This window comes from Malaclemys terrapin, chromosome 1 (genome assembly GCF_027887155.1).
Source record: "Malaclemys terrapin pileata isolate rMalTer1 chromosome 1, rMalTer1.hap1, whole genome shotgun sequence".
Lineage (NCBI taxonomy): Eukaryota > Metazoa > Chordata > Testudines > Emydidae > Malaclemys > Malaclemys terrapin.
Window position 1 is genome coordinate 304,482,371 of NC_071505.1, and position 15,091 is coordinate 304,497,461.

The 15,091-nt window shown below is 39.7% G+C and overlaps 1 protein-coding gene across 3 annotated transcripts in view; it reads right to left on the reverse strand.

The window, feature by feature from the left end:
* PDS5B (PDS5 cohesin associated factor B) overlaps nucleotides 1-15,091 on the reverse strand; it is a 263,572-nt gene that overhangs the window by 125,349 nt on the left and 123,132 nt on the right. For all 3 annotated transcript variants that reach the window (XM_054015327.1, XM_054015328.1, XM_054015326.1), the window contains exon 8: nucleotides 9,066-9,206. In XM_054015327.1, coding sequence (XP_053871302.1) covers nucleotides 9,066-9,206 — 141 coding nt within the window. The remainder of the gene's footprint in view (nucleotides 1-9,065; nucleotides 9,207-15,091) is intronic.

Sequence of the window (15,091 nt, forward strand, 5' to 3'; positions counted from 1 at the left end):
GTTCCGAACTGTCAGGGTGGTTAAACACTGGAATAAACTGCCTAGGGAGGTTGTGGAATCTCCATCTCTGGAGATATTTAAGAGTAGGTTAGATAAATGTCTATCAGGGATGGTCTAGACAGTATTTGGTCCTGCCATGCGGGCAGGGGACTGGACTCGATGACCTCTCGAGGTCCCTTCCAGTCCTAGAATCTATGAATCTATGACTAGCTGGGGAAAATTGGGCTGAAACAAAAGCCAGTAAAAGGGATTTCTGCATGGAATGGCAGCACAGAGGGGAAAAAAATATAACAAGTAGAAATAAGAATAAAATAATATACATATCAACATTTGACATAAAATACTGGAGTAATCATATGAACTACATAGCAACTATTCAATGGTATCAAAACAGTCAATTTCACAGTTCTCAAACTGCACACTGGGGACCCTGTCGAACACCAACTATTTCCAGGTGACCCTCAGAGGTGCATCTATGAGTGTCTGTATCTGTCAAACAGTGAGTCTACCTGCTAACTGTAGCCCAGCCCAATACAGTAACCTTGGCCTCCTTCATGACTTTCATGCCCTACTTTTTTGGGGGTTATTTTAATGTAAATTCAGCCATGATCAAATTTGAAAATGACACCAACACTGGAAATGTGCAAACACAGCAAAGGACAAAAACAATCTGCAAATTACCTTGGACAAATTAAAGCAGTATGGGCTGTAAACTAGGAAAGATTCAGTGATAATAAATACAAAGGAAAACACTCAGATACAAAATTGGGGACTAGAGAGGAGTAGGATGGGGAATAGGATGCAAGAGGAAAAATCAAATGCACAAACATAAAACGGGGAATAACTGACCAGGCAGTGGCACTACAGAAAACGATCTGGAGTTATAGTAGATCGTACACCGAGTGAGTTAATAATGTGATGCTATTGCAAAAAAAGACGTCATTTTGGGATGTATTCACAGGACAGTAATATGTACGACATGGGAGGCAATGTCTTCTCTACTGGATACTAATGAAGCTTCAGCTGGAGTACTGTGTCCAGTTTTGGGCACTACTCTAAGAAAGAAGTGACCAAATTAGAGAGGGGGCCAAGAGAGCAACAAACACGATAAAAGATTTAGAAAACCTGACCTATGAGGAAAGATTGAAATAACTGGGCATGTTTAGACTAGATAAGAGAAGATAGGGGACACTTCATAGTTATACATATTTAAATGGTTGTTATAAGTAGGATGGTTATCAATTGTTTTTCAAGGGTAGGACAAGTAGGGAGATTTAGGCTAGATATTAGGAAAAGCTTTCTAACTATATGGACAGTTAAGCACTGGAACAGTTTACATGGGGAGGCTGTGGAATCCCCATCAATGGAGATTTTTAAGACCAGATTAGACAAAAACCAGGGGTCTCCAAACTTTTTTGATCACGCACCCCTATCAGTAAAAAATTTTTTGAGAGCACAGCCCCGGCCGCGCTGAAGCGCAAAAGGGAAAATAAAAAAATAAAAAAAAATAAAAAACCTCGGACTCCCGCCCGAACTGCCGAAGCACGCAAAAAAAATTAAAAATAAAAATAAAAAAAGCGCTCCTCCTGCCACGCACCCCCAAGGATCCTCTTGCGCACCCCCTGGGGTGTGCGCACCCTACTTTGGAGACCACTGGTCTAGACTTTAGATATATTAAACCTGCCTCAGTGCTGGGAGGTTGACATGATGATCTCTTGAGGTCCCTTCTAACCCTACATTTCTGTGATAAGTGAAGCAGCAACACGGTGTACTGAAGCGAGTTTATTTACAGTTAATTATTTGATGTTCATCTTATTTTCCTAATTTTTTCTTATATTACTTATATTATTAAACGTAACATTTATACTATGGTAATACCCAAAGGTCTAATCAAGATTAAGGCTCCATTCTGCTAGGTATTGTACAAATACTGATAGGAAGATGACCCTAGCCCTGTAGGGTTTACATAAGGCATAAACAAATGAAAAGCAGGATATAAAATACAACCAAATAAATATGAGGAGTTATTATTGTATTGTTGGGTTTGTTTTTATTTTTATATGGGGCAGGAATGCGGGCATTAGTAAGAGTCATGAAGGAAATGTGATGTGATATAGTGAGAGGAAGGAAAAGAGTAACAAGTCTCTGCTGCATGGACAACTGTCACATAAGCGAGAACGACAACTGCCACACAGAAGGTAGGGAATCAAGATTGGGGAGAGATTGTTTATCTTAAGAAGTGGGCAATCATAAGAAAAATTTGAAATCTAATGCTTTAGAAAAGTGAATGGAAAAGTGCATACATCTTCAAAAACAGTTGATGAACCGGATATCAAGCATTCTAGTGTGCTTGCTCAGTAAACATCAATATGTATGAACAAACCACCATATTTTTTTATATGAGAGAGAGAATGTATCTATAGATATATATAGAGAGAGAGAGTGCAAATTTGTTCAAAGGTTTAGACACCAAGTTCTTGAAGTATTCATGTAAATCAAAATTTTACTGTTTTTAAAATCAATCACCTAACAGTATCTCTTAAAATCAGTAATACAAATCAGTTTAGAAGCACAACATACACAAACTCCTCCACTTACTTAAAAATCCTAGAGACTAACAAAAGTACATTTAATGCTACACAAAAAGTTTCAAAGGAATGTGACGGCTTTTAGAAATTACGTATCTGAATACAGATATTTACATGGGGGTAGTTTGCAGCGTTAGAGAAAAAGCTAGAAAGAAGGGCCCATTAATAAATGAGGATGACAATGATTTATATACAGCTAAGATATTGAACTCCCTTTCAAACTGAAAATTTTTTGCAAAATTGGTAAACCATGAAACCAAACCCCAAAATGATCTGTGGGCATATATTTTGGAGTCCTGAGCTCAATTTTCAGCTCCACCAAAAGCTTGTGTGTGACCACATCATTCAGTGTATTTACATTCTCCATCAACAATGGGTCAAGTTCTTCCCAGCTGGGTTTCACCAGCCTGGAAAGACATATGTCCAAAGCACACAGTTTGTAGCTCAAAATATTTCCAACATCACTTAACACTCCTCACAAGGAGCAACACCGACTGAAGTAGAGAAGACAAAGGGCCGAGTCTCCAGTCCACTAAGTTCACTTTTCTCCATGAAAGCAGTGCAAGGAGAACTTAAGCCAACCAGAACTCCCACAGAATTCTCTCTGAGTAGGGGCAATCTCCACTAGCATAAAGGAATAGGTAACATAGCCACCTGTATCATCAGCTGCCCTCACCCATAACCACGCAGAGGAGTGGGTGCTGAAGGCAGGTGGTAATGTGAAGGAGGCACAGCCCACTACACCTGGTTGTCCAAAGGTATAAGTTAGAGTAGGCCCCCTATTGCTGTGTCACCAGTGCTGGGCCTCTGACAAGGAGCTGCAAATGGCTCCCCTGTGGCTGCCCCTTCTCCACTACATCCAAGCACAGCCACAGAAACAGTTAAGTCCAAATCTTTCTAATTTTATCTACAAGTGAACATGACATTTCCCTCACAAAATGACGCGGAGGAGGGAAGTTGTATTAATTCAGTGCCTCATACAGTTTTTATTAACCACCCTATCTACTACATGAAACATACAGTAGTCTACATGAGACTTGTTTACACGAGAAAGTTGTATGGTCTAACCTAAGGTGCAAATTAAATTTACTTTAGTTACACTGGTAACAAAGGCTGCATGGACACTTATTTCAGTTTAAACCAGACTTATGTCAATTTAGCTTTAGTTTACTGGGAATAGGTTTAAGCTAAGCTGAAAACCACTCTTAAATCAAAATAAGTGTGTCTACATGGGGTTTACACCAGTATAATAAAATCAATTTAAAAAATATGAACTAAATAGGTTACAGTAATAGGTAAAAACATACATAGGTGATTTTTAAGTTGATGTGCTTTTAAGTCTTAAAGAGGAAAGCAACTTTTAAATTTTGTGTAGTTTGTCTGGGTCCGCATCCATATAGTTAATTCATCTGGACTAATTCCTTCCTGGCCATACTTAAAGCATGCGACTTATTGCTTTGTACACATCTACAACACTCCAAATTAGCCTTCTTAGGATTCATTCCAAGGCTTTCTTGACACTATATACTGGGTGATAAAGTACAAAAAGAGTTTATTTAGGAAGATCTGATTATGATCTATGTAATTTCATCTTAAACTGAGGGTATGCCATTGCTTTTTCCAGAGGATGAAAGGATCTTAGAAAAGAGAACTTCCTTCAATCTGTAAAACTGGATATTCGATTTTAGGAATAAACTCCACATTAATGACAAGAACCACCTTCTACTTGCAAAGTATACAATGTTAAGGTTCAACGGATAATGCCCCTACTTCAGATACCTTCCTTGACATGGTGATGACTAAAAGAAAATTATTTTCATTGATAAGTAGTAAAGACTTCAACAGAGATTCTAAATTGGCACTTAGTGAGAGTATTCAGGAAAACGTTCAGCTCCTATGGCTGTGTTCTACGATTTTTGAGTAATAATTGGACATGCTCACTACACAATTTTCTTATACATGAGTGAAAAGCCTGTTGACACACAAATGCTGAAATATAGCCTCCAACTGAAGTTAAATTTGGAGTTTTAAAATCCCTAGTGAGCCCATTTTGCAGAAATTAAAACAAGTGTTGACCATGGCGCTTATAGGAAAAAATATCCTGGTCTTTACACCAAAATTTGAATTGAGACTAAGTTATAGAATATGTTGATGCATTCCTTGATACTAGTAATTTGTCAAGACTAACATGTTAATAGCCTCTATTTTTTAACTCTCTCCTTTCAAAGTTGAAGCAGCTACATTTACGGTTGGTGTACACAGACTAGCCCCCAAATCATGAAATATGTCCTTAAACTTATTTATTTACTTGGGGGCAAGTCTTTCTTTGGACACATTTTGGAATATATGTGGATTAGATAAACTGATTTTAGCCACTTTTATTCCAAATAAGTGTCCAGGGACAAACTTGCACTGAAAATAATTAATCTGGTTTTAATTCACACTTGTTATTTCAGTTCAAGTTTGTACACAGCCCCCTTGCATTTTGATGTAGAATGAGTCCACGTGACAACAACAGGTATTTTCTGCAATGGAAATAGATGAGCAGGCTAGCTAACATATTGCCTACATCACAGAAATGAGGTTGCCTTGAACAGCGAGGGGCAATTAGAAGCATAATTGATTTCTCCTTCCTGATCTTCTGAATTAGGCTGGATTGACATAGCATTAACACAGAACTGGACACAAAATTGCCCATAAACTCTTCCTTGACACATGGGAGACTGAATGGAAAATCTAAGCCCAGCCTCCTGGCCAATACTGCAGGACCAAGACCTGGTGAATGGATCTAAGCTACCTGGAGAGCACATCAAAACAACCTCATCCTCAGAAATAATTACATTTCTGAACTTTACATCAATAACTATTAACCATAGTTGTGCATGTTCTTGAAGGCTGCAAGGAATGGCAATGCAGGGAACTTCGTGGAGAGAAAAATTAATTTGCACCAGCAAATCGGTGGTTGTTGCAATGGAGCACATGGGGCCCTTTGCTCTGATCGATAATATAAACTTTTTGGCAAGGTTCTCCAACAAGTTAGATTTAGCACAGTATGCCCATTCCTCTTGGATAAAATTCTCTATAGACAGCTATGGGACACAGGTGTTTTAGATGCAGATGAAAAATACTTCTGAGTTGTCTGATCCTTTTGTATTTTCCTCCTCTCATTTCTCTTCCTTTGTCAGACTGTTAGGGGAAAAGATCTGGACTGGTAATTAACCATGTGAGTAGAGTTTTAAAAACATTTTTAACTGAAGATGTCTTACCCTCTCTCCTTCTAAGGTTTCTGCCCAGCATAAGATCACTGGCCTTCCAGAAGGAGAGGAAAGTATTCTTTCCCTTTTTAGGTCTCAAAGACTTTTTCTTAGACTTTGATGACCTATAACATTTCAGTTTATGTCATTGGCCATTTAAATATAAAGAAATGGCTCAGGGAGAAGCTCTGGTGTTTTCTCTTTGATCTGCAGTATACCACATATTTTATCAATGTATCTGGGGCTAGTTCCTCCTCTAGAATGGAGTTAAAACTAGAGGAAAAGTTAACTATTCTTTAGTTTTAATGGAATCTTGGATATCTTTGCTTTTTCTCAGAAGCAGTCTTCCCCTGGTCTTGGGGAAGGTATGTCTGCCTGAGGGTATGTCTACACTGTAATTAAAATAAAATAAAATCAGACTTGCGGGGCCCAGGCTAAGGGGCTGTTGAACTGCAGTGTAGACATTCAGGCTCAGGCTGGAGCCTGGGCTCTAGGACCCCAAGTGGTGGGAGGACCCCAGAGCTCAAGATACAGCCCGAGCCCAAATGACTACACCATAATTAAACAGCTTGTAATGGGATTGCACTCACCTCTCACAAGCACCCGCTGTCCAAGTGCGTGTGCCTACACACTGAGTTTGTGGTGGGTCTTCGGTTGCTCAGCCTTCCAGCCAGAGTTACACACAGTTTGTATGTAAAATAGGGGAAACAGTCCAAAAGGGGGGCCTATCCCAGTACTCTCAGTAGGCCTCTCTTTCCCTGTCGCCCTCCCTGGCCCCGGCCCTCAATTAGTCCAGCAGTCTTCAAAATGGCCTTGGCCCTGGCACTGAGCTATCCTCCAGGGCTCCCTCCCTAGAGACAATGTCTTCACACCCTCTGGGCCTAAAAGAGTTCAGTTCCCTTTTGGGGTGCACAGTTCAGGCCACTTTCCCAGCGGCTGGTGTGGGGAACCCAAGCCCACCCTCTACTCTGGGTCCCAGCCCAGGGGCCCTAAAGATAGCAGCTGTCCGCCATGTCCTTTTAACTGAGATGCATTGCTGCTATGATTCTCTGGGCCACTTCCCTGTGGCCCCAGTACATTCTTCACCCTTATCTCAGGGCGTTGTCTTGGTTGAGTCCCAGCCGCAACCCAGAGCTCCTTCTCGCTCCTCTGGGTCCCTGCCAGCACTGCTCTGTCCAAGGTCCTGTAGCTCCCTCAGCCAGCTAGGCACACCAGTCAAACTCCTTCAACTCCAGCAAGGAACTGATCTCACTCTGCCTCTGCAGCTCTTCTTATACTAGCCTATTGGGCCCTGATTGGCTGCTCCCTGCAGCCCCTTTCTGATGGAGTGGTTGTGTGGGATATTGACAAACAGCTTGAAGGATCCTCTACACTGCCTTTTTCTAGGGCCGGCTGTGGCAAGGCAGAAAGACCTCCAACATGGGGCCTCGGAGCCTGGTCCACCCCACCCACACAGCCCCTTAGCCAGAGTCAGCTGGCACAGCCTGCCACAGCTGTCTAATTGCATTGTACACATATCGTCAAAGGTGACAAAGAAAGGGCTTTCCATATTTACTAGGGACAGAGGAGATTCCTTAGGCTCACACTCAGTTCCATTTTTAAAAGGACACAAAGCTTGGTCTTTGGTGATCTGACTCCTGGGAGATGGAAGTTCCTGATTCAGGAAGGCAGGGGAGGAATAGGCAATGACAAAAGGTTAACACAGCCACCAGCTGTGGCTGGTAAGGCAAGTCCAATCATCTTCCTGCCCTTTGAGATGTATCTTTGGCTAATGCTACTTTGTGAGGACTCCCTCTCAGTTAAGGTATATTACCACTAGCTTCCCCCTATCTGTCTGAGTTTCTGGTCCACTGTCGCTTCTTTCTTGTTTTGTCAGCTCATTGCTTTGAGGATTGGTGTGAATGCTCCTTTCAGACACTCCCATCAGAAGAGAAGAAGAAGAAGATCAGCTTTAACCTTTGCTTCTTCATAAGCTCATCAGACATTACCAGGCTCTCATATTTAACACACTACAATGGGAAGACCTCGTTAGCCTGCCTACAGCTGTGGATTGTGGGCTTGTCAGGGACAGAGACACGCCTATTCTGTTCTGGTCTGTATCCTAAGCTCAGAATTGGTTGAAGACCCATTATTTAGGATCTGTGGACCTTATTACGCAGAAGAATAGAGAAAAGCAGTGGTGATAGACAAGATCAGAAATGGATAGGACAGAGGCAGTATTATGAGAAGGAGAAAAACATTACACCCCAAGCCCACAATGCAAGTGCCTTTTTATTCAGAGCTTAAACATTTCTTCCAGAACTTTCCCAATTCAAACATGAGGAAGTACAATGAGTAATACAGAAGACCTGACCCATGGTAAAAAATACTGACCATAGGCCTCATTTTTAAAACTGTAAGGCCTATTTTCCCCCCCATTCATGAGACTATCATTTTGACACATTTTTAAAATAAAATAAAACCTGAAAAAAGATGTGCTGCTTACTCAAGCAAGATTGGGGGGGGGGGGAGGGGGGAAGAACAGCTCAGCACCCACATCCCCTTCTAATATAAATTTGAGAAGACCGACAGCGAGGCAAAAAGTAGCCCAGAGAGGGGGAGCATAATGCTCAGGGATGACCACAATAATGAAAATGCAGTAAAATGGACATTAATTCTTAAATTTCCAGAAAGTTACAGTAAAGAAGTTGCTGTTTTCCAACCACAAAGGATAACAAATGTTTCCCAATCTAGTGAAAGCTATACAGTATTTTAATGTTGGCCAGACATATGCCCAGAAATTCCACTCTTCTCCACTCAAATTTATTAATTACTACATACAAGGGCATAGTATGCCATTAAGTGGCACATGATTTTCAATCTATTAAAATGTATGAACCACTGCATAAGCATTTAAATAAATAGTAGCTTGCAATGCCAATGACAAAAAACTGGAAATAAGTTATTTTTGTATGAAACATGTGAATCACACTTATAAATGCAGTCTTTTCTAATTACTCTGTGAAATAACTTCTATAATTACATTTTTTCTACAACTTTCAGATTAGTCTTCTTATATATTTACTCTTATGAACTGGTTGTTTTGAGTTACTTAGATGTGACAGTAAGAAAGACATTTAATTCCAAATTAGACATGGTGATCTATCAAATATTACATAGCGCATATTCAGAGAGAAAAAATCCATTTTAAGACTGTCTAAAACAAACATAGTATGATATTTACCTTAAGTTTGAATTCAAGCTGCGGTAAAACAGAAAGCAAGAGATGACCGTCAATATTGTACAACTCCAGAATTAAGTCAAAGACATGCTCTGACAGATCACTGATAGAAGTTTTCCCAAGCATAAGCACCTGATTAAAGAACTGGAAAGGAAAACAAAGAACATTACATCAGTAACAGAATACAAGTAAAACAGTATACATCTTCTGTGTCTTTTCTAAAATTCTAACTTCACATATCACAGAATCAGCTTACAATATCTTCACTAATTCTGAGTAAGGATACAAATTTCTACCTATTAAAGTGATAAAAGTGGGGGGAAATGAGTTAATGGAAAGATGACCCTTAAGATACACAGTACTTTTTTCTCTCGATTTATATTCGTAAACTAGAGATGAAAAGCAACAGTACAAAAAAGGTGCTATGCAATGTTTAGTTTATCACAGCAAGTCTAGAAACAACTAACAGAAACAAATAATTCCTCTACCAGTTTCAATTATATCAGATCTTTTGTAGTGTGACTATTTTTAGAGTTATTTAACCACAAGCGACACCAATTTATTTCAAAAGCATTCCATCCTTTTGCCTAAATGGGACCAATATAGAGAAACAGATAGGGAATTATCACACTACTGTAAAAAATAAAGTGTAGTTGTAGCCGTGTTAGTCACAGGATATTATGAGAGAGGCTTTTGAGCCACACAGGTGTGTGATCTGAAGAAGAGCTCTGTGTGGCTCGAAATCTCTCTCTCTCTCTCTCATCATGAACAGAAGTTGGTCCAATGAAAGATATTACCTCACCCACCTTATCTCTCTAATTTATAAAGCTGTTAAATGGAAATTTCTGAACTCAATGACTTTGTATGTCTAAGAATTTATATCTGCAAAGCAGCATTTTTGTACACTGCAGTTATAAAGCAAACACATTGACTTAGGTGGACGTGAGGGTAAATCTGTACTTTCAACTATAAGAATATCTGATAAAATTCTACATTAATATTAAATGTAAACAAATTAAACATTGCTTTACTTTTTAATCACTCTGTTACTTACTATGTACTGAAATATGTACTGTGTGGGAGAAAGGAAGGAAAGTTATCATGCCTACCTCATTTTAGACCACAGAACTGTTTCTCAAACTCCTTTTTTAATCTACCAAAGAGCCCCATGCCCAAAGTGTGCAACACTGTTCATGCTACTCCAAAACCACCAAGTCTGCTGATGGAGCACATTTAATTGGTACTCACTGCTGTCTCTGCCTGGACTAGGGCACAGCATCAACCACAAAGCTTGCTACTCACTCTACCTGATAAATGTATATCAGATCAGACCAAGTACCAAGCAATAGATCTAAATTTTCAAAATATCCACTTTTAGGTACCCAACCTGAGAAATCTTGAATCTGATTTTCTTAAGTATTAAGCACCTACACCTCATCTGAAGTCAAGAGGAGCTCCAGGTGCTCAGTAACTCAGAAAATCAGGCCCAACTGTTTTGAAATGGGCACCAAAAAGTTAAGGCACCCCAAAATCAATGGCTACCTTTGAAAATTTGACAAGTATTGTGTCAAACAATTGATATTGTGCTGTGCAACAGGCAAGTCAGGATAAAGGAGACCCCTCTCCTTCGCAATAGTCAAGATGAAGAAGAGTACCCTATCAATAACCAAAAGGCTGCATTAACCTGATAGGGAATTCCTTTATGGATCCTTTGAGAGAAACAGGTGTGATTTGAGGTGAGAGGAAGAACACAAAGCTTATGTTCTGCACCTTTTAGATGGGTAAAAATGATCTTCACTTCTTTGAAATAAAAAAAATATTAACCAATTATGCCCCTTTCCCTTTGTCAAATTAATTTTTCCACCCTTGTGTTTGTAAAACAACATATCATAGAACTCTCTTGTGCATCAGCATGATCAATTTGCAAGGAAATGTATAGACCTTGGTAAAGCATTTGAACAATTAACTACAAAACCAGCAGAGGGAGTTCACATGTTCCATGTGCTATTGTAACATGAATCGAGCCAATTAGGAAAAAAAGGGGGCTTCTTTCATAAGCTGAGAAGCGCAAGAAGAAAAATGAGAAACTATTAACTGACCAGGAAAGGATGCACCATATTTACAAATCAAAAAACTGTGTGCTACCCTAGAAACACTAAGCCTGTGAACTGGCCTTATGAGGGTTTTTTTGTTTTGTTTTGTTTTTTAAACAAGCAGCTTTTACTGGAAGATGTACATTCCTGGTTCAATAGTTGTGTGTCCTCTATTGTGTTTGTTTATTTACCCTACCAAAAAAAATAGTTCTTTAATGCTATAGAATGTACTGAGTATCATTCCCCACTTGTGGGGTGTGTTTTCAGAACAAGAGAACTGTGAATGCAAAGATTTTTCACCATGAGGGAGGATTTTTATTGCAGTAGCACTTTGAGGCCCCCGTCAGGATTCACAAACCCTTTATGCTAGATGCTATATCTACCACAAACATCTTACAATCTTTGCACGTGACAAGATAGGTAGTTACAAACAGCAAATGGGAAGGTTGTGGAGAGAGAATCAGTGGGACATGGTAATAGTGAAATAATCACATTAAGTATAATAAGTAGCCACAGTACACCAACTGCCTAGCATCGAGACTAAGTTTGCCACATTTCCAAAAAACAAAAATCAAATCAAGCTCCATTTTTGTCTTTCCTTCCTATCTTCTTATCCATGTTAATTAACATGTATCATGCAACCATGAATTATGGTGGAGTAGCAGCAACAACTGAGTTAAGCCTAAGCCCAAGTTTTGCTTAAACAGGGATGTTAAACTTGCAAAGTTATCTGCTTTATCATCATCAATATGAATTGCTAGATGTCCTTTGCATAATTTTTACACACACCCTTAACAGCAACCTCTCCAATCTTAAGATTGTAAATCATATTTAATATTATATCAGATGTAATGGTTTCTTGTTACAAGAATATGAGGTCAGAGTTGCAAAATCTTGTAAGTGTACGTTTGATGAAGTTGGAGTGCCTATTGCTTTTATCTGTCACAGTTGGAAGTAAATGCAGTGTGGTATTGAAGGCTACATGAAGGTGGTAAGGAATACTGAATATTTTCCCCAAGTTTATTTCCATGCTCTTAAGGTTTAGGGTGGCTCAGGTATGCCCTACTGCAACCTTACCTGTAATAAACAAAATTTGTGTTACTTATGTTACTTATAGTAGAACTCACATTTTTCTTATGCCTGATTGCTCTTCCTTCTCATCTCTTATTTCTCTCCCTCATCATCCATCTAATCTCTGAGGTCTTCCCTCTCTATTCAACTCTTAACTATTCTTTGCAATCCACCTGTAGTTTTTCTTTGTCCTCCCATCCTTCCTGTCTATTCCTTCCTCTTTAACTCCCTGTCCCCCCCTTCTTTCCCATGTGACAAGATAGGTAGTTATAAACAGCAAATTAGAAGGTTGTGGTGTAAGACAGTGGTGTAAGAAATCTATTCATGCTCCCATGGTCAGATCACTTTCTCCATACCTGTAACAAACAGCAGTATATTGCCTACTTTCTTAAGTACTTTAGAGTAACAGAGGTGTGGAAAAAATCAAACAGATACAGTAAAAGCTGCATAGCTACTGCTCTCAATTCTGTGGATCATGCCAGGAATCTAAGAAGCAGTTTAGAAATGGAGGAGAATGAAAAACATGCAGCTAACACCCCTTGTCAAGCCAAAGGCTTCAACAACGTAGGCACTAGGCCTAGGTAATACAGATAGAAAATAATAATGATATATCCAGAATAGGGCTGTCAAGCAATTAAAACAAAGTAATAGCGCAGTTAAATTAATACCATTTATTTAAATATTTTTGGACGTTTTCTACATTTTCAAATATATTGATTTCAATTACAATACAGAATGCAAAGTATACAGTGCTCTTTATATTTATTTTTTATTACAAATATTTGCACTGTAAAAATGATAAAAAATAGATTTTTCAATTCACCTAATACAAGTCCTGTAGTGCAATCTCTTTACCATGAAAGTTGAACTTACAAATATAGAATTATGTACAAAAAAACTGCATTCAAAAATAAAACAATTAAAATTTTAGAGCCTGCAACTACTTCTTGTTCAGCCAACGGCTCAGAAATACAAGTTTGTTTACATTTGCAGGAGATAATGTTGCCAGTTTCTTGTTTACAATGTCACCTGAAAGTAAGAACAGGTGTTCACACGGCCCTGTTGTAGCTGGCGTCACAAGATATTTACATGCCAGATGCACTAAAGATTCCTATGTCCCTTCATGCTTCAACCACCATTCCAGATGACATGCGTCCATGCTGATGACTGGTTCTGCTGAATAACAATCCAAAACAGTGCAGACCACCGCATATTCATTTTCATCATTTGAGTCACATGCCACCAGCAGAAGGTTGATTTTCTTGTTTGGTGGTTTGGGTTCTGTAGTTTCCGCATTGGAGTGTTGCTCTTTTAAGACTTCTGAAAGCATGCTCCACACCTCGTCCCTCTCAGATTTTGGAAGGCACTTCAGATTCTTAAACCTTGGTTCGAGTACTGTAGCTATCTTTAGAAATCTCACATTGGTACCTTCTTTGAGTTTTGTGAAATCTGCAGTGAAAGTGTTCTTAAAATGCACATGTGCTGGGTCATCATCCATGACTGCTATAACAGGAAATATAAGGCAGAATGCGGGCAAAACAGAGCAGGAGACATGCAATTCTCCCTCAAGCTGTTCAGTCACAAATTTAATTTAAAAAAAAAGCGTTAAATGAGCATTTTCAGCATGGAAGCATGTCCTCCGGAATGGTGGCAGAAGCATGAAGGGTCATACAAATGATTACCACAGGGGTCTCAAACATGTGGTCCGCGGAGTTCTTTGCTGCGGCCCGCCAAGCTCCCCACCCTCCCCCCGGAGTTACTTCCTGTGGCCGCCAAACTCCCCTCACCCACTTCTCTCCCCTCTCCTCCCTGCCAGCGCGCCGCTCCCTGCTCCTCTGACTACCTCTGGGCGCTTTTCAGGAGGGAAGGGGGAGGAGCAGGAAGCCGTGCACTCAGGGGAGGAGGGGGAGAAGAGACAGGGTAGAGAATGGGTTGGAATAGGGGCAGGGCAGGGGTGGGGCCTCATGGAAGGGGTGGAGTGGTGGCTTTAATAGAAGTAATTCTAAAACTAAGTGCGTGTTTTGTCCTTTGAGTGAGGTGCATTACTGAGTGTATATATTTTATTAAAACCACTCAGAAATGACTTAGTTGAAAAAAAGAACACTCATGGAAGAAAGTTTTCCAAGACAAATGGGAGAATTTATATTTTTTCACAGAGGTAAAAGATAAAATACAATGCCTTATTTGTCAGCCAACGATTGCGGCTCCCAAGGAGCATAACGTGCGTCGGCACGACGACACGATGTACTGTGAAAAATATGATGCATTCACCAAAAAAATCCGAGAGGAAAAAGTTCGGCAACTTAAAGCAGCATCTGCCAAGCAAAGAACTTTCTTTTCAGAGACTAACAAGTCTAGCAAAGATTCAGTAAGAGCAAATTTTGTGATAAGCGAAATGATAGCTAAATGATAGCTAAATCATCACAACCTTTTACAGAAGGCCTATTCGTAAAAGAATGTCTTGTGAAGGCCAGCGAAATTTTATATCTTGATAGGAAGAAAGTTTCTGAAGGCATAAGCTTGTCTGCCAATACAGCTGCCTGCAGGATAACGGATTTAGCAGAAAATGTGCAAAAACAATTGAGTCAAATGGCAAAAGACTTTGAAGCATTTTCAATTGCTCTTAATGAGAGTACAGATGTCTCAGATACCACACAGTGTGCAGTATTCATTAGCGGTATGGATTGCAATTTGAATGTAACTGAAGAATTGCTAGACTTAATGCCACTGAAGGGTACCACAACGGGACGGGACATATTTCAAGGACTGGAAGAGTGCATTGAAAAAGCTGTGCTGCCATGGAACAAACTCGTATCTTCGGCGACCAACGGTGTGCCATCAATGTGCTCTGAAAATGTTGGTGTG